The sequence below is a fragment of the Sus scrofa genome, chromosome 8, assembly GCF_054392235.1.
Source record: "Sus scrofa isolate SSC_HxYL_T2T_F1_AM1 chromosome 8, Sscrofa_HxYL_maternal_Yorkshire_Landrace_v2.0, whole genome shotgun sequence".
NCBI classification, from domain to species: Eukaryota; Metazoa; Chordata; class Mammalia; order Artiodactyla; family Suidae; genus Sus; species Sus scrofa.
In genome coordinates, this window is record NC_139390.1 from 92905362 (window position 1) to 92928971 (window position 23610).

The 23610-nt window shown below is 43.1% G+C and overlaps 1 protein-coding gene across 2 annotated transcripts in view; it reads left to right on the plus strand.

Moving 5' to 3' along the window:
- TBC1D9 (TBC1 domain family member 9) overlaps positions 1 to 23610 on the plus strand; it is a 114608-nt gene that overhangs the window by 55344 nt on the left and 35654 nt on the right. For both annotated transcript variants that reach the window (XR_014812905.1, XM_021101555.2), the window contains exons 3-6: positions 5235 to 5353; positions 15924 to 16152; positions 16839 to 17100; positions 18785 to 18992. Coding sequence is in view for 1 of the 2 variants with exons in the window: in XM_021101555.2 (XP_020957214.1) it covers positions 5235 to 5353; positions 15924 to 16152; positions 16839 to 17100; positions 18785 to 18992 (818 nt within the window). In the remaining variant the exon portion in view is untranslated. The remainder of the gene's footprint in view (positions 1 to 5234; positions 5354 to 15923; positions 16153 to 16838; positions 17101 to 18784; positions 18993 to 23610) is intronic.

Here is a 23610-nt window from a genome sequence, read left to right on the forward strand (position 1 = left end):
ATCACAAAGAAATACCCACTGAACATCTGTCAGTGGGGCCTAAAGCCTCTGTTCTTAATCCTCAGAGGCCAGATACGATAGAATCAATTTGTGGGTCCGTCTTCATGCGTCTTCCTTTTTATTTTAAGTGGACTTCATGGACGTTAAGGTACACCTCAAACTAGATGAGCAATTAGACTAGTCTGGTTTCATATTTTCCATCGTCATAATTGGTACTTAAATTTAGCCCAGATATATGCACAGGGCCTGTGGCTGGTATTCTAAGACCAAACCAAAGGACAGCACTGCAAATGTTAAAGATTCTCATTTTTCCAAAATTAATTTTTAAATACCCTTAAGCCCATCAACTGTTGGTCTAGTTTTCCCACGGCAGAAAGCTTTACTTGGGATTTCCTGAAGGATTTTTTTTTTTCTTTTCTTTTCTTTTTTTTTTTTTTTTGGTCTTTTTAGGCCCGCACCTGCAGCACATGAAAGTTCCCAGGCTAGGGGTCAAATCAGAGCTGTAGCTGCCGGCCTACACCACAGCCACAGCAATGCAGGATCCGAGCCAAGTCTACGACTACACCACAGCTCACAGTAACGCCACATCCTTAACCCACTGAATGAGGCCAGGGATTGAACCCACATCCTCATGGATACTAGTCGGGTTTGTAACCTGCTGAGCCACCATGGGAATTCTGAAGGATTCTTATACTCCGACACAGCCTAATTTGTTGTTCTAGTCGATTGCGCAGTCGAGTCAGCTTGTTTTTCCTGCTGTATCCCTAGAAATGCAGCCTTTTCAGAAAGCCGACTGTCAAGCCCTTCCTTCCTCTTCTGAGCACCAAACACATTTTGCTCAAACTCTTGGTTAAAGAGACCAGCCCCTTTCCAGAGTTGTAGCCAAAGAGCTTCCTGTTATCTTACACGGTAGCAAAAGAAAAGTTCCGGACTCTTAAATCTGGCAGCACCTGTACTTATTTTCCTGTGAAATGAAAGAGCCATTTATAAAGAACATTTAGGATGCCAGCGTGTTTCTTTTGGAGTCTCGCTGGGTCCTGAAAAGTGATCTGGCAAAAGTGTCCTTGCTCTTAAACAGTTAACAGGGTATTTGCTCTGTGATCTCTGAGCGGTACCATGGACCCTTTGTTTGTTCTGGGATGAGAAGTGGACACCTGCTTTCAGGGAGAGTTTTTACTAGATTAGCATCTTCAGACTATGTCTCATCTGCCTTATAGGTGTCCTCATACTTCCCATCTCCAGAGTCTGGAGCCTTGAACACCTGTCCTCATTGACTTTTTGCGCATTGAAGAAAGTGTTCAGAGAATAGGATGCCTGTGCACAGTAACTACAAGTGTAAAAAGGCACACTTAGGAGTTCCCGTCTTGGCTCAGCGGAAACAAATCCAACTAATATCCATGAGGATATGGATTCAATCCCTGGCCTTGCTCAGTGGGTTAAGGATCCAGTGTTGCCATGAGCTGTGGTGTAGATCACAGGTGCAGCTTGGATCCCATGTTGCTGTGGCTGTGGTGTAGGCCAGCAGCTGTAGCTCCAATTCAACTCCTAGCCTGGAGATATCCATATGCCGCAGGTTCAGCCCTAAAAAGACAAAAGACCAAAAAAAAAAAAAAAAAAAAAGGGTACATTTACGTCTTTCTCCCTGGCAAGTACCTGTGGGGTAGAGATCAGAATCCATAGTTAATTCCTGAAACTGCCATTGGCTGGTGGCACTTGTGTCTTTTTCTTTCCTCGGTTATGGTGATAATGGTTTCTTATCATGGTACACCAAGTTCTTCCTTATCTACTACCCAGTCTTCTGGAACTTTGGAATCTCAGTTCTGGGTATAACCAGAAGAAACCTCTAAAACCTCTTTGGTAGTACAGAGGCAGCCCCATGCATTGAGCAGTCTGAAAGGACTGAAGACCTAAATACTGGGATTTGCCATTCCAGCATCTTTCCTATGCATGGGAGCTGAGTGGCTGGTGACCACTCCTAAAGGCTGGCCTTTGTATGTGACAGTGATAAGTGTGAGAGAAGCACCAGGAGTTGGAGGATAGCAGAGAAGCAGCACAAGCAGCAGCCGTGAGGGGAGCAGGTTGTGGTGGTAATTGGAGACAGAAATGGGGAGATTTAACAAGACAAGTGGAGAAAAGAGCCAGTGGGGAGAGTGGTTTTAGGTGGAGATTGTAGAAATGATGGACAGTGGGGCAAAGTGAAGAGCAGGAGGTCCTGGGCGGCAGAGAAAGCAAGAGGTGGGAAAACAATGGAGAACTACATGGGGACTTCAATACAAGAGTGCTCAGATGGCTACTTGCAGATGGGGATCAGCTCTGTAGACCTTCACGTAATGCCCATGAAAATCGGAGGTATGGGTGAGTGTTTGTTGAATGAGTGCATGACTGCATATACCATTCCACCGTGGGTGTGTGTGTGTGTGTGTGTGTGTGTGTGTGTGTGTGTGTGTGTGTGTTGGACCCCTATGAATATGTGCATAGAGGAAACTGAAGGCAGCCTGTGCAAAGGTGAAGGCACACCTGGTCTGCCCTGAGTCTTGTTCCTGATGGGCTCTTCTGTCCAGGATAACTGAGGAGCAGGGAGGTTGAATAGTGCTTGGATTCCACCAGCAGTGTAACTGGGACTCTAAGGTCAAGTACCTGGTAGGACCACCTGGTAAAGAGCAGTGCAGGGTAGGATACCAGTCAACAGCCAGACTGCCCTGGCTGAGCCAAGGGGACATGTGCAGACCAGTCTCTGGAAGGCACATCTGCGATCAGTGTAGGCAGAGGCGGAGGAGAGGCAAAATCGAGGCTGAAAGTTGTGCCTGGAGTTTCTGCAGAGGCTCTGTAGCCCCGTCGGTCCCCAGAAGTGCCTCTGTCCTGAAGTGTGAGCATCAGATGGTGCCAGCAGGCACAGATGGGACAGCGGGGTGGAGGGCACACAGCTGGCATTCTCTCTGGACTGGGCTCTGTCAGTATCACCCAGCCAGTCACAGCTGGTGATGGGAGTGACCTGGTTACGACAAGGAAGGGTGCAGTATGTTTTGGAAATTTTTCCAATGCCTATTTAAAGCCTAAAATGTTTAAAAGCTCTCTGGCACACTCCAAAATGACTCATTCCCTAAATATTCCAAGTGGGCATTGTACTTTGCAACTGAAAAGTGTTTTCTTCTTTCCAGCGTGTATATAGACATTATTCCTTGTGATTTTTAACGACATGGCTCTGAGATGAATAAAGGTTGTGCTTGGGTTTTTGTCTCTGTTTTACATCTAAAGAGTTTGAGACAGAGAGAGATGGAAAAGCTGTCTAAAGGCACCTACCTGGCTGGTGGCAGAGAGGGATGGAGACCCAGACTCCTGAGTTCTAGCTCTTGTCATGGCAACATAGTACAGAGTCATCGATTGCTTTTCCACATGGTTGACAGTGGCCCCGAGTAAGTGAACCGTGGGGAGTATCCATGCAGGGCTGCAGGCAGTCTCTTCTTTCACGTTTCCATAAAGCTGCTTCTCCACTCAGGGATTTGCTCTCCTTCTCTGCATAAGTGTTTCCTGTAGGCAGCTTGGCATTTAGGCTTAAAAGTAAAAGAAAATGAACGCGGGCTTGGTTTGGTTTTGCCTTTCCTCAGTCCGTGGATGTCAAGCCCCTCAAGCCGTTCTCTTCTCTTCTGACAGTACATTTAGTTTGGCTCCTTACAATTCTGAGTGTCACTGTAGACACTTTTCTGCCTCTTACCTTTCCCAGTCAGGAATCAGAGTGAGGTTGTGAGGTATATTGAATTACCGGTGACAAAGAACAGAGAGAAGCTGTATTTTAAGAAATCAATTAAAAGATAACTTGGAAATCTAAAGAGGAGCGTGAAGGGGTGAATCAGTAGAATCACAAAATCAATCAGGCTTCTTCTTTTTTTAAATGGATGCACCCTTGGCATATAGAAGTTCCCAGGCCAGGGATCTGAGCTGCAACTGAGACCTTCGCCACAGCTGTGGCAATGCTGGATCCTTTAACCCACTAGGCCAGATTGGGGGTCGGATCTATAGATCCATAGCGACCTGAGCTGCTGCAGTCAAATTCCTTCTTTTTTTTTTTTTTTTTTTTTTTTTTTTTTTGTCTTTTTGGGGCTGCACCCAAGGCATATGGAGGTTCCCAGACTAGGGATGGAATTGGAGCTGTAGCCACTGGCCTACGCCACAGCCACAATAACACCAGATCAAAGCCATGTCTGTGACCTGCACCACAACTCATGGCAATACCAGATTCTTAACCCACTGAGTGATGCCAGGGATACAACCTGTGTCCTCATGGATGCAAGTCAGAGTCATTTCCACTGGGCCATGACGGGAACTCCTGCAGTCAGATTTTTAACCCACTGCCCCATAGCAGGAACTCCAAAGTTAATCATTCTTTAGTTTTGGAATGCGTAGTACATACAGTTTTTATATATAGATAGAATATATGATGGCTTCTAACAAACCATTCAGCAAGATCTTTAACAATCCCAGAGCAATAAAAAAAAGAATTTATTCCAGAGTCTTGACAACCTAGTTGTGATGGCATCCGTGTTCTGCCCCTGCAGTTGTGAACAGAGAGCAGGGTACTAGGTTATCTATGCTCCAAAGCTAAGGTGCTTTAAATTTGGAGGTTGCCAGGCGAGGTGTCTTCTGCTTCTTAGTTCTGACTTGGATGGAGGCTGTGAGGATGAGCTCATCTCATTACATTTCAGGGCCTCTGTGCCAGTGAGCGCCGGCTGTTATTCCCTAGCGGTTGTCCATTTTCACATCTCATTCATAATTGAAGGGAGTGAGGATAGTTGTTTTGCCCATTATAGGAGGTGGTTACATCAGATCTCCAGTGGCATCCCAAAGCTGTCCTATTGTTGCAACTTAACAACTGTAACCTAGGATCCTAACATGTTCCTCTGAAAAGTGCAGGTTCTTGGAGGGGGGAAAAAAAGGGCAGGGCTAATTTAACACCCAATCCAGAAAAGGGAATGGGGGAAGGTTGCTGCCTTCTACTCTGACTGCTCAGAAAGTTTCTGGATTTATGTGATCAGATGTGACTACAACACAATATTTACTGTTGGGCTTCTCCATTCTGAAGTGTCTTCTGTGTGTCTCCTCCAGAGGAGAGAAAGCATTCGAAGGCAGAGCTGGTGGGAACAGTAGTTCCTTTTCATAGCATATGGATGAAATGAGCCTGATTTTCAAACTATCTTTTAAATTCTGACGTTTAATGTCATCACTTTACATTCATACAGGTGGTTCTAGAAAAGAAATCACCGAACACTGGGAATGGCTTGAGCAGAATCTGCTGCAGACACTCTCCATCTTTGAAAATGAGAATGATATCACCACATTTGTGAGAGGCAAAATACAGGTACTGGTTTATTTTATTTCATTTTATTTTTATTGACCTGTCATTGACCTACAGTGCTGTATTAGTTCCAGGGACACAGTATAGACATTTCTAAGGTAGTGGAATTTTTTCTTTTGTAAAACAAAAACAAAAACAAACCCTTTTCACTGGAAAGGATTTGAAACTTACAGAAAAGTTGCCAAAGTTCCTGTCTTTGGCTTAGCGGGTTAAGAACCTGGCAGTGTCCATGAGGATGCAGATTTGATCCCTGGCCTCGCTCAGTGGGGTAAGGATCTGACAGTGGTCACGGATTCGGCTCGCATCTGGTGTTGCTGTGGGCTAGCCTGGGAACTTCCTTCTGCTGCGGGTGCGGCCATAAAAAGAAAAAAAAAAAAGTTGCAAAGATAAGAATTGTATAAAACACAGTGTAGACCCTTTATCTGTGCTCGGCTGTTGTTAACCGTTTACCCCACTTACTTTATCATTGGTGTATTCAGTTACTCTGTTTTAGAGGAATTTCTCCCTAAATACTTCAGTGTATCTCTCTAAGATTAGGGTTATTCTATTAAATAACCACCCTGTAGTTATCACCTGCAGGAAATTTAACATCGATCCTATAATAGTGGACACATATTCCAATTTTGTTAAATGGCCCAATAATATTAGAATTTTTTTTCCTCACTCCAGTATAGCATCTAGGCTAAGAAAACCATTGGATTAGTTTTCATCTCTTGTCTCCTTCAATCTGCATCATTTCGATAGCATCTCTTTGTCTTTTATGACATTAAGGTTTCTAAGTGTATGGTTCTGTTTTTTCAATAGGACACTTTTCATTTGGGATTTATCAGATGGTGCTCAGATTTTATCAGATGCTGAGCACTATCTGATAAAACCCAGGAGTGCATTATGCACTCCTGGATGGGACACTTCATACTCCATCTTGTGTCCTTTTCAGAGACACATTTCTGGAGGGACATGACACTCATCCACCACCCATTAGTCATAAAAACCCAGAAAGTGCTAGCCAATTTCTCCACTGTAGAGTTACTCATTTTACTTTTGTGATTTTCTGTAGGAATACACTTTAGGGATACACACATATCCTGCTCTTTGTCCAGATTTCTTCCTTGACCTAGCATTCATCAGAGGTATTTTTTGTAGAACCAGTCTTTGCTGTGGTGGTTTACAAAATGACCATTTTCCAGCTCCTCTCTTCTCTACCGTTTACCAGTTGGCACTCCTATAAGCAAAAGCCCTCCTTCTAGCTTTTTATCTATTTATTATTGATATGGACTCAGGGCTTCTGATGTTTTTCAGTAGTTTCTGTTTCATTACTAGGCTTCTTTGGTTCCCGCCCTCTCCCAGATTTGGCCAGACTGAGTCCCTGCACAATGTCTCCTTAGCCCTTGAGACTTGCTCCCCTTACTCTTTTGAGTGCTTCCTTACTTCTGGTCCAACACGGTGCTCCAGACTCATTTTGAACCTTTCCCGTTCTGGGCCTGGAATCAGCCTTTTGTTTCAGTTTGCCTTCCGTTTTAGGCTCTTTCTTCTTTCTAACATTGTTAGTTTACTTGTATTTGTTGGAAACAGAAAATATTAACCTACTTCTTTTTTTTTTTTTTTTTTTTTGTCTTTTTGCAATTTCTTGGGCCGCTCCCGTAGCATATGGAGGTTCCCAGGCTACAGGTCGAATCAGAGCTGTAGCCACTGGCCTACACCAGAGCACAGCAATGCGGGATCCGAGCCACATCTGCGACCTACACCACAGCTCACGACAATGCCAGATCCTTAACCCACTGAGCAAGGCCAGGGATGGAACCTGCAACCTCATGGTTCCTAGTCGGATTCGTTAACCACTGAGCCATGACAGGAACTCCCAAATATTAACCTACTTCTAAAAATCAAAGTTCCTTAAAAAGTGTTCCTTCCTCCTGCATACTTGCTACACTGCTCCCTCCAACCCCTTGTGGTTAACCAATCTCATTCTTATCTGGCTTATCCTTCTTGCCAAAATAGGTATTTTTCCTTTTTACAAGGTTGTGATCATTTCTTCTGTACAACAGAGTGATTCAGTTTTACATGTAGAGACATCCATTCTCTTGCAGATTCTTTTCCCACATAGATCATCACAGTATACTAGGGAGAGTTCTCTGTGCTCGACAGCAGGTCCTTGTTGGCAATCATGCCACATACTTCACTGTGCCTATGCCAGTCCCAAACCCCCAGTCCATCCTGCTCCTGCCCTCTCCCCTCAGTCCCCATTGGTAACCATAAGTTTGTCAAAGTCCATGAGTCTGTTTCTATTCTGCAAATAAGTTCATTTGTACTTTTAGATTTCGCATATAAGTAATATCATAAGATGTGTGTCTTTCACTAATTTCTGGGCCATCCACGTTGCTACGAATGGCATTATTTCATTATTTTTTATGGCTGAGTAATAGTCCATTGGGTATATGTAACACATCTTATTTATCCATTCCTCTATCAATGGACAGTTAGGTCGCTTCCACATCTTGGCTATTGTAAACAGTGTGCAATGAACACTAGGGTGCATGTATCTTTTTGAAATACGGTTTTCTCCAGATAGATGCCCAGGAATGGGATTGCAGGATCATATGGTAGTTCTATTTTTAGAGTTTCGAGGAACCTCCATATTGTTTTCATTTTTGTCTTTTTAGGGCCAAACCCTTGACATATGGAGGTTCTCAGGCTAGGGGTTGAATCATAGCTATAGCTAACCAGCCTACACCATAGCTCACGTCAATGCTGGATCCTTAACCTACTGAGTGAGGCCAGCATTGAACCAGCATCCTAATGGATACTAATTGGGTTTGTTAACCACTGAGCCACAAGGGGAACTCTGAGGAACCTCCATACTGTTTTCCATAGTGGTTGCACCAATTTACAGTCCCATCAGCAGTGTAGAAGTGTTCCCTTTTCTCTGCACCCTCTCCAGCATGTATTGTTTGAAAACTTTTTGATGATGGCCATTCTGGCTGGAGTAAGGTGGTACCTCAGTGTAGTTTTGATTTTCATTTCTCTAGTAATTAGCAATGTTGAACATCTTTTCATGTGTTTTTTGACCATCTGTATGTCTTCTTTGGAGAAATGTCTATTTAGATCTTCTGTCTATTTTTCGATCCGGTTGTTCGTTTTTTTTTTTGTTGTTTTTTTTTTTTAATATCTTGGAGATTAATGCTTTGTCAGTCACTTCATTTGCAAAGATTCTCTCTCATTCTGTGGGCTGTCTTTTCATTTTGTTGTTGTTGTTGTTGTTGTTGTTGTTGTTTGTCTTTTTGCTATTTCTTGGGCCGCTCCCGTGGCATATGGAGGTTCCCAGGCTAGGGGTCCAATCAGAGCTGTAGCCACCGGCCTATGCCAGAGCACAGCAACGCTGGATCCGAGCCGCGTCTGCAACCTACACACCACAGCTCACGGCAACGCCGGATCGTCAACCCACTGAGCAAGGGCAGGGATCGAACCCGCAACCTCATGGTTCCTAGTCGGATTCGTTAACCACTGCACCACGACGTGAACTCCCCTGTCTTTTCGTTTTGTTTATGGTTTCCTTTGCTGTGCAAAAACTTTCAAGTTTCATTAGGTCCCATTTGTTTATCTTCATTTTTATTTTTATTACTCTAGGAGGTGGATCTGAGAAGAAACACCTGCAGTTTATGTCAGAGAGTGTTCAGCCTATGTTTTTCTCTAAGAGTTTTATGGTATCCAGTCTTACATTTAGGTCTTTAATCCATCTTGAGTTTATTCTTGTGTGTGGTATTGGAGAGTGTTCTAATTTCATTCTTTTGCGTGTAGCTGTCCAGTTCTTCCAGCACCACCTACTGAAGGAACTGTCCTCTCTCCGTTGTGTATTCTTGCCTCCTTTGTTGTAGATTAGTTGGCCATAGGTGCATGGGTGTGTTTTTCTTATTACTCTTTAATTATTATACATAAGGCTTCATGTATATATGCTCCTGTGCACTTGCTTTTTGCTTTTAATAACTCCTGGGTGGCTCTTCATATCAGATCATAAAGATTGTCCACGTTTTTTAATTTAATAGTTCTGCTTTTTAGTTCAAAATAATTGTTATGACTACAAAGATTAGGCAGAGTGTTCCCATATGCTCAGCACTCAGCTTTCCTGAATGTTAACATCATATATAAACATGGTACATTTGTCAAAACTGAGAGATTATTGTTGACACAATATTATTAACTAAACTACAGACTTTATTTGGATTTTACCAGTTTTTTCTACTTCATGTCCTTTTATGCCGTGACCCAACCTAGGATCCCATGTTGCATTTAGTTCTTTATTCTTTTTTAAGCTGCTTATTATGCATGAATAAACCATAGATAATCCAGCCACTCTTTGATGCTTCAACATTTAAGTCATTTCCAATACTTTGCAGTTATAAAAATGTTCTATTTTTTATGCATGTTCATTTTTATATAGCTGGGGATGTTTCTTTAAGATTCACTGGTGGAAGTGGGGTTGTTACATCAAGGGTAAATGCATGTGTGCTTTTGCTGAGTACTGTCAGTGTCCCCTCCCTGTTATACGTTCCCACTGGCATGAGTGGGAATGCCTATTTCCCCACAGCCTTACCAACAATGTGGATTATCAAGTTTTTTAGTTTTTTGCCCATGTGAAAGGGAGGAATATTTCAGTATGGTTTTACTTTGTATCTATCTCATTTATGAGTGAAATTGAACATCTTTTTCTGTGTTTAAGGGCTGTTTTTATAACCTGGTTTGTAGGCTGTTCATGTCTCGTGCCTGTTGTGTGATATTTTTGGTCTTATTTTCTTTAACTTTAAAAAGTTCTTTTTTTCTGGGAGTTCCCATCGTGGCGCAGTCGTTAACGAATCCAACTAGAAACCATGAGGTTGTAGGTTCCATCCCTGGCCTCGCTCAGTGGGTTAAGGATCCGGCGTTGCCGTGAGCTGTGGTGTGGGTTGCAGATGCAGCTCGCATCCCGCGTTGCTGTGGCTGTGGTGTAGGCCATTGGCTATAGCTCCGATTCTCCCCCTAGCCTGGGAAACTCCATATGCTGTGGGAGTGAGTGGCCCTAGAAAAGGCAAAAAAAAAAAGTTCTTTTTTTTCTGTAAAGACCAGTAGCCTTTTATCAGTGATGTATGTTTATCATTTGTTCTTTGTCTTTGCTCATGATAGTTTTTGCCAGGCAAGCAAGGTTTAAATTTTTTATTTAGTCAAAATCAATAATTCTTTCTATTATAGCATCTGGATTTTCAGTAAAGTTTAGAAGCCTTTTTTTTTTTCAAGCCATACCCACAACATGTGGAAGTTCTCAGGGCCGGGATCGAACCTGCCCCACAGCAGCAACCCAAGCCACTGCAGTGACAATGCCAGATCCTTAATCTTCTGCGCCACAAAGTAACTCCTCAAAGCCTTTCTTCACACCCAGGTTAAGGATGAATTCTAGGAAGTGATCTGATGGTGTGTCTGGTTAAATTTCCATAGAATGGTCAATTTTTTAAAAAATGTGGTGGTGGGAGGTGGGCTTCAGGTCCTCCTACCCCACCCTCCCCATTGCCCCCCATATGTAAAAATTTTGTAATCAGAAAAAGAAGTGAGAAAAACAAGAATGGATTCTTATTGCTCTTTAGGATCTGATGTTTTTGAAGAAGTATTTTAAGTGGACCACATAAAAGTAGTGAGGAATGAGGGCTGCAAACGCACATGCAAGAGTATCAACCTCTTCCTTTGCTCTCACTCCTTACCCCTCAAAGTGAATAGTTTATCACTGCTTTAGATTGCGATTTTAGTGAAATATGGCACAAATGAACCTGTCTACAAAAACGGAAACAGACTCACAGATATAGGGAACAGACTTGGGTTGCCAAGGGGGAGGGGCTTGGGGGGAAGGATTGGGAGTTTGGGGTTAGCAGATGCAAACTATTACATATAGAATGGATAGACAAGGTCCTACCGTATGTCACGGGCAACTGAATTTAGTATCATGTGATAAACCATAATGGAAAAGAATATGAAAAAGAATGTATATACATGTGATTGAATCATTTTGCTGTACAGCAGAAATTTAACATTGTAAATCAACTGTACTTTAATAAAATAAAATTTTTAAAAAAAGATTGGTGATTTAGGTTTCTGCTCCATCCTTATTAAAGGAATTAGCCTAGGAGTGGAGATGATAAATGGGAGATGGGGAATTATTGAGAAGAATTGGTGAAGCTAGGAAAAGATGGCAGCTTCCAAATAAAAAAAAGTATTCTTGAATAATGGAGATGGTTTTATGGAGAAAACCCATCAGATCAGATGACATCTTCCTTTGGTTTCTTTCTTTTTTCTTTTCTTTTTTTTTTTTTAACTGCTGCACCTGAAGCATATGGAAGTTCCCAGGCTAGGGGTCAAATTGGAGCTACAGCTGCTGGCTTATGGCACAGCCACAGCAACACCGGATCCTTAACCCACTGAGCGAGGCCAGGAATTGAACCCACGTCCTCATGGATACTAGTTGGCTTCGTTACCATTGAGCCACGACGCCCTTCCTTTGGTTTCTAAGTTATCTGAATTTCTGGGAAGTAATGCAAATGGGGAGAGTCTGAGGATTCCTAATTTGATCCTGTAGGAGGCCCTGGGCTTTTGAAGGGGGCAGTGACTGGTGGGGAAACAGACAGGAAGCATCTCTATCCAGGAGCCACTACTGAGGTTCTCAGTTACCTTTTAATTGTTCTTCCCCAAATGTTCTCTTCTTTGGGAAGTAGGTGCAAATAAAGTGCTGTAGGGGGAAACTAAATCTTCAAAGTGACAGTAGTTAGGAGAAATAAATAAATAAAGCAACCACAAGTTGTGTCAAGTAGCCATTCTTCTCACCGTTTTCATTACACCAAAAATGTCAGATGTAATTCCCCTGAAACCAATTATGAGGAAGGAGTTGCTACTAGTGCAGTTCTGTGTGAAAGAACATCATTCATGTGCAAATGAATGGTTTAAGCATTCACAGATTGTCCCGAAATGAAGGGAACCAACAAATTTATTTGTTTTGAAATCTAATTAACTTTTATAAATTGTGAATGTAATCATTAACTACAGCGACAGCCGTAATCCAAACACCATAGATAACACTTTGTTTGTTTCTTTCTGGATTTCTAATATGCATATTTATCATAAAGGCCGTCTCACTGTATCATGTCTTTTTTCTCTGGCATCTACTATATTTTTATATAACTTTTAGTTGTTACTTTTTAATAGCTGAATATTATCCCATAATTGACCTTACCATTCCTCTCTTTCAGGAAGTCTCCCTAGCTTTTAGACTAGTGAGAATCAGGCACAAACAATAAAACAGTGAACCCTTTTGTTCATAAAATTTTTCCTATAGTTTTTTTTTTCCATCATTTGGAGTAGCTTATAAAACGTTGGTTAATGGGTTAAGTATATTTAGCTACTTTTAATGGACCTTAGCTGATATTGTTAGAGTATTAGAATCACTGAGTGATTATACCATTGTTTGCTTTCAGCATTATAGTTACGTGAGTTTTCAAATTTAATACGTAAAAGTGGGTGTCTTATTGTTTTAATTTTCTATCTTTGATTACGAGGTTGAGTTTTTTTCCTGTTTAAGTTGATTTTCCTCTTTTCGTGACTTCTCTCTCAATGTCCCTGCCTTATTTAAATTTTTGTTAGCATCCTGAATATTGTATAGTACTTTTCCAGAGTTATGTAGAGCAGTGGTTGCCTAGAACCAGGGTGACCTATTTCATATTATGTACAACCTGTGGAACATCCAGGAAGGAGATAATGCCATCCCTTTGTTCTGCCATCTGGTCTACCTGGCTAAATAAACTGAGAAGAGGTTCTGCATTCTGGATCCTCCCTTTTCTTAAAGGGGGGAGCATTAGCAGTAGAACCTTAGGGACCAGCATCCTTACTGTTGAAACTAGTCAGCAAATGCCTGGTCTGTTGATATTAATGTCTTAGAGTTTTTAGCGATATCTCTCAGTTCTGTGTCCTCATGAATCCTTTCATATTTAAAAACACTTTCTTTTTAAAATTTCAATGACACTCTAGAAATGTGGTGTCTTATAGAACTTTGGATGGCATTGGAGTTCTCGTCGTGGCTCAGTGGTTAACGGATCTAACTAGGAACCATGAGGTTGCGGGTTCGATCCCTGGCCTTGCTCAGTGGGTTAAGGATCTGGTATTGCCGTGAGCTGTAGTGTATGTTGCCGATGCGGCTTGGATCCCCCGTTGCTGTGGCTCTGGTGTAGGCCAGCGGCTACAGCTCCAATTAGACCCCTTGCCTGGGAACCTTCATATGCCCCGGGTGTGGCCCTAAAAAGCAAAAAAAGAGAGAGAGGAAGGGAGAATTATGGCTGCACCCATGGCATGTGGAGGTTCCCAGGCCAGGGATTGAATCTGCACAATTCAATTGTGCCACAGCTACAACCGGAGCTGCTTCAGTGACCATGCCAGATCTTAACCCACTGCACCACAAGGGAACTTCCTACATGTTTGGAGTTGATGGAAGACTAAAGGTCTCCTTTCCCTCCCTCCCTCCCAATTGTTGGCAACTTGGGTGGAAAGTCTGGCAGTGAAAATAAAATTGAGGGCATAATTTCAATATATCAGGCAGAAAGAATCAATAGTACTTCCTGTGAGGATGGAGAATCGTAGTTGGGAGAAGGTTTGTAAGGAAGCGGGAACTGGACCAGAATTTGGGATTAGGTAGGATTAGTGAAACAGACCACAGTGTGATTGTAGATTTCAGGCACTCAGAATGGCAGGACCACAGGCAAGAAGGTGGCACACACATGACTCATGGCTCTGAGTGTTCCTCTGACTAGGGCAGAATAACCTAATGAGGAATCTTGTCAGATGTAGTAGAATGGGAGAAAATAGGGTGATCGTATGGACACTTAGAATTTTTTTTTTTCTTTTTAAGGCCACACCCACAGCATATGGAAGTTCCAGGCTAGGGGTCAAGTCAAAGCTACAGCTGCCAGCCTACACCACAGCATATGGTAATGCCAGATCTCCAACCCACTGAGCGAGGCCAGGGATCAAGCCTGCATCCTCATGGATACTAGTCGGGTTTGTTTCCACTGCACCACAACGGCAACTCCTGGACACTCAGAATTTTGTTTGTTTTTTTGGTCACGCTCACAGCACACAGAAGTTCCTGGGCCAGAGATCAAACCCAAACCACAGAAGTGGCTCAAGCCAGAGCAGTAACAACACTGGATCCTTAACTGCTAGACCACCAGGGAATACCTCAGAATTTTAATAATAAGAATTTTGTAGTCAAAATATGTTTTGGGAAGATAAAATTTGCAGGGAACATCCAGAATATACTGGAAGCCTAAGATCCCAAAAAGCAGGAGTCCTAAGTATGAGGCAGTTGCAATTTTCTGTCGTTGGATAGCAAAGGGCTCAGTCATGTCAAGGAGAACCTCAGGAGTTGCCCAAATTCACACAGATACACAGTGATACTGTTGGGATCCAAATCCAAGATTTCTATGCTTGAAAGCCCACACTTTTTTAGTGCTTCTTTGAGGGCAGAGAAAGTGAAGATGAGGTGATCAGGATTTGGTGTCTACAAAGTCTGAGGTGGAATTCCAAGGAGCATTTCTTGTCAAGAGACATACGTAGAAGCGAGTTTTCAAGGAATTATGGAGGAACTAGATAATAGTGAAACAGCCTCTAAAACTGTTAGAATGATTAAACAGTAAGTGGAGCTAGTCACTTGCTGTGCAAATATTTATTTCCATGCAACCAACCAAAAATTGTGTCTAATATCATTTTTGCTCAGATGGTTGCTTGTTCCTATTTTCTAGGTTCCCTAATGTTATTCATGCCCTGAGACCAAGGGTCTGTGGCCAGCGTCACTTAGTGACCTGTGTTTTGGTCTCTCTTTCCTCACTTTCCATTCGTAAGGAAATTGGATTGTTTGAGAAAGGCCAAAAATGACTTTTGGGATGACTCTGTCATAATAAGCTAGGAAAAGAGTAGAACTAGCAAAATCTTTACATCTCCTTATTTGTAAAAGAAAACTATGGGCCTCATTTTAAGTGAGCTTAAAATGACGAATACCAAAAGCAGATAGTAACATCTGTATATGGCTCTTGGGAAATCTTTCAGGACACAACTGCTCCTTGTTAAGGGGCTTCAAATTTGGGGATTGGCTTTGAAAATAATTCAGTCTTTAAAAACCCCAGACTTGGAGTTCCCGTCGTGGGTCAATGGTTAACGAATCCGACTAGGAACCATGAAGTTGCGGATTCGATCCCTGGCCTTTCTCAGTGGGTTAACGATCCGGCGTTGCTGTGAGCTGTGGTGTAGGTCGCAGATTCGGCTCAGATACTGCGTTGCTGTGGCTCTGGCCTAGGCCAGCGGCAACAGCTCCGATTCAACCCTTAGCCTGGGAATCTCTATATGCTGCAGAAGTGGCCCAAGAAATGGCAAAAAGATCAAAAAAAAAAAAACAAAAAAAAACAAAAAACCCAGCCTTGGAAATTCTTTTTTCCCTTCGAAGATGTACAATGTACGGAGAAAAAGCGCTCGGTCGTAGTAATACCAGTTGTGTGTTTTGTGCTTTCCCCCTGCCTAGGGCATCATTGCAGAGTATAACAAAATCAATGATGTGAAGGAGGACGATGACACGGAGAAGTTCAAGGAAGCCATCGTGAAATTCCATAGGCTGTTTGGAATGCCCGAGGAAGAGAAACTCGTCAACTACTATTCCTGCAGCTACTGGAAGGGGAAGGTCCCCCGTCAGGGCTGGATGTACCTCAGCATTAATCACCTCTGCTTTTATTCTTTTCTAATGGGAAGGGAAGGTAAGTTCTCTAGAATTTCAGAGGGACGCTTTAGAATGTCTGCTGAGCTTTGCCCTGAACTCATAAACCACATCCAAACATCAGCAGCAAATCTGGGAGTTCCCATTGTGGCACAGAGGAAATGAATCCGACTAGGGTTCAATCCCAGACCTTGCTCAATGGGTTAAGGGTCCGGTGTTGCCATGAGCTGTGGTGTGGGTCGCAGATGCGGCTTGGATCCCACGTGGCTGTGGCTGTGGCGTAGGCTGGCAACTGTAGTTCCGATTTGATGCCATATACTGCGGGAACCCCCATCCATATGCTGTGGGTGTGGCCCTCAAAAGCAAAAAGCAAAAGTAAATAAATAAATAAGTCTGTAGTTGCAATTGAGCCAGCACTATTCTTGATGATTTAACAACTTAATCCAGTTTTGCCTCAATAGTTGTAAAGAAACTGCTCATGAAACAAGAAAGATTCACTAAAGGTATAATTTGTTTAGTAGACATGGACTTGAATCCATAACAATCCTAACAGAATTGTTCTGGTCCAGATTTGTCTCTTAAAACAAAAAGGCAAAGGAATGATAAATACAGGCGCACAAACGCAAAGGAGTTGAGTGAGATGAGGGGGTGGGCTGGTGAGATTACAATATCTTGAAAGGATTTTAAGGAGCCAGGTGTTGACCCAGCCCTGTTTCCTGTGCTCAGCCAAGCTGGTGATCCGGTGGGTGGACATCACGCAGCTGGAGAAGAACGCCACGCTGCTCCTGCCTGATGTGATCCAAGTGAGCACGAGGTCCAGTGAACATTTCTTCTCCGTGTTTCTCAACATCAATGAGACCTTCAAGTTAATGGAGCAGCTCGCCAACATTGCCATGAGGCAGCTCTTAGACAATGAGGGGTTTGAGCAAGACCGATCCCTGCCCAAACTGAAAAGGAAATCTCCTAAAAAGGTGTCCGCTCTAAAACGGTAGGTGACAGAGACGTTGAGGCCTGCAGACTTTAGAAGCAAGAAACCCATCTGTTCGCTTATGAAATGAATGTTTTCTGAACAACTTCAGGGGTTTAGAGCACTGTTCTTGGTATAGATACAAAAATGAAAAAGACGGCCTGAGGCACTCATCGTTACCAGTAAGTGAGGCAGACACAACCAGGACCTCTTCTGGTTCTATGAACCTGTAGGGAGACAAGCAGGGTGGGTAGGAAGGACCTCTCAGCTGAGGCTTCTTAGAGCTGGGCTCTCAAGGCATAGACGGAATTACTTCTTTAGCGTCAGTGGGATGGATATTTCAGACAGAGGGAGTAACAAGTGATGGGAGAAGCACAGAGGAAAAGCAGAATGGGAAGTTAGTCCATCACACACGAGGAAGGTGGCTGGGTGCAGGATCAGGAGGGACTGCAGAGAAGTGTGAAGGTGTGCATGGAGCCACCCCTAACTGAGATGGGGATGAGGGAACAAAGAGCGTGCCCAAGGGATGGGAGGGCTCAGTTTTGATCATATCAAGTTGCCTGCAGGACATCTAACTGGACAGCTGTCCAGTAGGATACATGAAACTGGCAATCATTGCTGACATTACATTGTCAGCTGGTAATCGGAGCTTGACAAGCAGTCACAGCAATTCAAATGTCTTTGGTGATTTGAGACATATTTGGATAGAATAATAAGATGGGTTATTGCAGTGGGTTGGATAGCACATGAAAGGCAAGGTGAGGGAATTAGGCCATAGAGACTGCTTTCTCAAGAAAATCAATGATAAAGGATGAGGGCTTGGTCTTCTTAGGATGAAGAAGATTTGAACAGGAGATATAGTATGAAGTAGGCAGATGGGAAGAGTTTGTTGGTGAGGGTAACACAGGGCCAGAAGGGAGCATGGAGAGAAAGCTATAAGAAAATGAGTAATTTAACAAGTGGCATCTCATTGCATGTGGGAAAGGAAGTCACTCTCCCTTTGAAACGGGGAAAGGAGGTAAAAGTAGGAAGTAATTTTGGAAGTGTAAGGGAGGAAATTGGAGGGTCTGTTTTTGCCCTTGAAGCCAGAAACTGGGCCATCAAGGGGCTGAAGTGGCATAAGCTTGAGGGGAGAGGTTTAAATAACCACCACGATGAACAGGAAAAAGGAACTCATTAGTGAAAAGGTTGAAGTCACAGGAGGACCCAGCTGAGGCTAGAGGCCCTCGCTGTCCAGGAGGTGGGTCATTCCTGGGTTTTAGGCAATTTTGTTGTCCATTCAAGGCGGACAGTGATGGCCAGCAGATTCCCCTTGTGTGGCTTTTGTGTGTTCTCATTAGATCATTCTTAAAAGATAAGGCGCTGAGAGTGACTCTGGATAAGTATAAATGTAATCATCTCTTTGGAAATGACTGTATTCTTTTAGAAATAGAATTAAGTTCCTGTCTAGGCTTTGGTTGCCTAAGATCCTTTATCATTTACAGCTATTGATTGTGAAGTGACTACACAAGGGACCTAAATATATTAAAATAATTTTGTTATGCTCTGGGGTCATAGTTTGATGTTAACTCCAGCAGCAAGCCAAGAAGGTAGGAATAAGTCTGACAAACTGGAGGAGGGGAAGGATGGGCTGGGGAGCCTCCGCTGCCGCATCCAAGTATTGAAACTTTTCTCTTGCCTGAGTTGAGTTATTGTTGCTTTCCAGCGACCTTGATGCCAGGGCAAAGAGTGAGAGATACCGTGCGCTTTTCCGGCTGCCCAAGGATGAGAAGTTAGATGGCCACACAGACTGCACCCTGTGGACGCCTTTCAACAAGATGCATATTTTGGGACAGATGTTTGTGTCCACAAACTACATCTGCTTTACCAGCAAGGAGGAGAACCTGTGCAGCCTCATTATTCCTCTCCGAGAGGTAAGTGGCAGGTGGCAATGGGTGTTTTAAGAGTTTTATTGGGAGTTCTCTTGTGGTGCAGTGGGTTCAGGATCCAGCATTGTCACTGCCACAGCTTGGGCCATGGCAGTGGCGTGGGTTCGACCCCTGGACCAGAAACTTCCGCCTGCTGAAGGTGCTGCTAAAAATTAAAAGAGAGAGAGAGAGTTTTATCGGTCATACTTTCTCTGTGTCTTTTACAAGCTGTGAGTTGGCTTTTCACCATAGGTGAGTGTTCATAATTCTTGGGTGGAACCTGCCAGTCTTTTATGTGCTGTCATTGGCTGTAAGTGACCCTGGGACCTGCGGGATCTCTTTTTCCAGAGGCAGCTGGTGTTTTAGAATATAGATTTCATTCTTGTTCAGGAAAGGTGAGGCCAACAGAACAGGAGGTGACTGTCAATGAAAAGACTACTTGTTACACCCATGGATTCCACTGGGTGGGGGGGCACCCTGTGCACCGGGACCACACAGGAAAGCACCCGGGTGGGTCAGCAGGCAGACTTGCAGGGGAAAACCTGGGCCATGGGAAGAAATAGGCAACGCAGGGTAAGCAGGCTTAGGATGGGCCAGTTGACTAATTTCAGCAGGCTCTAGGGCAGAGGCCCTGTCCCTAGGTGTCTCGGCCCTGGGGTGATAGGGCAGGTGAATAGTGGCCCTGAATGTGAGAGCCGATGAAGGAGGTCACTGGGGTGTGGGTTCTGGATTGGTTGGTTTGCCTGTGAAAGGCCTGCTCAGACATGAGTGCTTTCCTCTCTCCAGGAGTTGGCTAACTCTGGGACCAGTGTTCCTAAAAGGGGCCTTGATGCCAAGATGTGAAAACGTCAGATACAGAAACTAGAAGAAAATGTGGTTACTACACCTGGCTCATAGCTAGAACAGCTGGGTCTTTAGGGGAGATGGTCCAGCTTGAGAATTAGGATCAGAAAGCCAACTGTTCAGATCTGTCTGGTCCATCGACTCTCTGTCTTAGAACCCCTGAGACCACCAGTTGTGGTGACAGATTCCTGAGCCCATCCCAGACCTTCTTCTGGGTTTCTGCAGGTTCTGCAGCTGATGCGCACGGGCAGTGAAGGGTGAGAAACAGTATTGATGTATCTGGGCTGGAGGGGGTTCTGTCACATCCCCACAGTCATAGGTTATTTGTGTGGAAGCCTTACTATTTGGGTTGAGAAGCAACTCAGGTTAGGATGGCCTGGGCTGGCAGGCCTGCAGTTTCTAACTTGGCAACTTTCAACCTACTCTAGTCCTTTGCTAAAAACTAAGATGTTAGAAGCTTTGGCTATTTGTTCAAGATTGACCCTTTAAGATGCGCTATAGTAAAAGCTCAGAGTTGCCCTCTGCCCTATTATTATTATTATTATTATTATTATTATTTTGCCATTTCTTGGGCCACTCCTGCAGCATATGGAGGTTCCCAGGCTAGGGGTCAAATCGGAGCTGTAGCTGCCGGCCTACACCACAGCCACAGCAATGTGGGATCTGAGCCACATCTGCGACCTACACCACAGCTCATGGCAACGCCGGATCCTTAACCTACTGAGCGAGGCCAGGGATCGAACCCAAAACCTCATGGTTCCTAGTCGGATTCGTTAACCACTGAGCCATGACAGGAACTCTTGCCCTATTTTTTAAAATCATTTATGTAAGCAAACTTTTTTCCCCTTGTTTTAAAAATATTGTATCATTATCGCAGAAAATTTGTAAAAATACAAATCAAAAGAAAACAAATTCACCCCTAGTCCCACCATTCAAAGATGACCATCATTAATCTGCTGTACAGTTTTCCAGGCTCTCTTTATACTACTGTGTGTGTCTTTTATAGTATTTAGATATAAAACATAAAGAATTTTTATTTTTTGCTTGTTTCCCATAATAGTGAGTGTAAACCAAACTTCTCCCATATTGTAAAATTTTCTTTTACTATGTAACTTTTAGTGGCTACGTATTATTCCATAAATGGATATGTGTAATTTTTTTTCTTATTATTTTGGTTACCTCTGCTTGGACCTTTGCATTGTTTTTAGTTTTCTCCCAATCATATATGTAATTTTCCTTAAATCATAAATTCCTAGAAGTCGAATTGATGGATTTAAAAGAATGTAGAATGTGAGGCAATTGAAAAATCTGATTCTTGTAGGGTGAGTTAACTGATATTATAACACATTCTGGGGCCAGGAATTTTGGGGGCTGAATTCTGAGATGGATAATTCATTGTCTCTAAAATGCATTTCATAACTTTTACTAGCAAACTTACCTTCTTTGTCTTAGAAGACACTAACCTCGTGTGTGTGTGTGTGTGTGTGTGGTGTCATTAACATAACGTATTAGTTTCAGGTGAGCAGTGTATTTGATATTTGTATATATTGCAGAATAATCGCAAGTCCAGTTAACATCTGTCATCATACGTAGTTTCAAGGCTGTTACTAAGAATTTTCTTCGACAAGTACTACCTAATGGAATAAAGCCCAGTGACCTGAACCGGCTAGGAAAACCCATCCTGGGGTTAAGAGTGTATCGTGGATGTGTCATTTATGAATCTGAGTCATCACTCGGTTTATCCAGGGGGAACTGAGGAGCAGAGAGGGGCTGGGAGCCACTGTCCAGACGCCTGCCCTCCTGCTCCTTATGTCTGGGTTGGGTCTGGTTTTGTGTACATTTTAATGGGATTGACAGTACAATAGTAAGAGCTCTGGGGGATGGAGAAGAGTGTTGGTTGATACCCTCAGCCCATTTTCTGCCTGCTGGTTTTCCCAACAGCCAGGCAGAGATAATGCAGTCGTATTTCAGCGTGAGCCAGAGGAGGGACACTGTCGAAACAGCAGTTGAAAGTAAAGAGTGTTGTAGTTGCAGGATGCAACTTTAAAGAAATGTTCAGTTGAGACAGTGGTGCCCTTTCCTTTAACCTGCTGAATCACTGAGATATACTAACGGTAAATCCCTAATCACAACTAATGGCAGAAGGACTTAATGTTTATACCTCTAGGTATGGTAATGACACAAACAGCAGGGCAGGGTCCTGCCCTCCACCCTCCACCCTCCATCGGGGTCTGTTTCAGTAGAGGCTGTTCTGAGTTAAGCTGATTGATGAGCGAGCAGGAGCCTCCGTGGGAACACCACATCCTCCTTGGAACGGCTACCTGTAGAACTGTACAGACTAGGAATGGTTGTTTTATTTAATTTTGTATAAATAAGCAGAAATATTGACTGGAGATCGTTAATACATATTCCACATGCAGACTTAAGGTAGACCCAACTGACGCGTGTTAAATGTGTTTATACAGAATCATGTTGCTGTCGATTTGGAGGAAATTACTGAGGCAGCAAAGCAAGAAGATCAACTGAACTGATCAGGGTCCCTACTAGAGATCCCAGATGAAGCCTGTCTTTCTTTTTTGTCAGTCCCAAATTACCTTGTAAATATTCTATATGAAACACAAAGATTTGAAGCCTGTGGAAGTTCCTGGGCCAACCTGTCTATTTTATAATCCAAGTTGGTAATGAAAATGTGTCTCATTATTTGGTAGAATATTCAGATTTAGCTGTTGCCTTTTCCTGGTGGCACAAAGCTTATGGGGTAGAATTTTACTCAAACTCATTTGCCGGTGAAAAATATGTTGTAACCCAGGTGAACCTTCCTAGGTTTTCTGTGGGAGCTTCCTTGCTGTCTCTGTACTCGTGACCCAGCAGGGCACAGGACTTTCCACCTTGACTTCAGCAAGGTCCACATGCTCTGCTTCAGGCACAGAACTTAAAAGAGCCTTTCCTTCTCTTTGCATTCTCTTGCCGAAAGAAAGCAGAAAAAATTTGTTGGGAGACAAAGAATTATTTATAGGTTTTTTAATTTTGTACTTACTTTTTATTCAATTTTTAAAAATTTTTATGGCTGTATTTTATGGAGGAAATGTATTTCACATGATAGTGCTGATGAGGAGGTTGAACTGAACCTGTCTAGACTGCTTACAAGTGGAAAAGAAGAAGGAAAGAAATTCGATTCTAAGTACATAGTCAGAGCTGCTGCAAATAAGTCATTTATCTAGGGCGGGTCTTGAGATTTTCTTCCTAATGTGCTAAAGAAAAAAAGTTGTCATTCATTTATCCTAGTTTCTAGTTGATGAAAATTCTATTATAAACCATCAAATCTATGTCATCATTTCAAAGCTAAAACAGATGCCCCTCTTTCCTACTTTTTTCCTGGTGTACACCTGCTTCGCCACACACACACAGTCTCTCTCTCTCTCTCTCTCTCTCTCTCTCTCTCTCTCTCTCTCTCTCTCTCTCTCTCTCTCTCTCTCTCTCTCGGGCAGATAGGGTTGCAGTTAAGCTGTTTACATCATATCTGTTCAGAATCAAGCCTTTAAAACTTTGAAGTGGTAGGAAGTAAGGGATGCAAAGCCCTGGAGTCTCACTGAGACATTTCGAAGGATTGGTGGTGTTTTGAAAGCCATCCCTGCATTAAGCTGGTAAAAGGAACCAGTATCGTAGTTTGTTTCTGTCCTTTATGGATGATACAGAAGCTTGGAGCCCTCTCTCTTACGACTCCATAAAATTTTAATGAAAATCAAAGAATTCCTTCTCCACAGGGTTTCTCAGCCTTGGT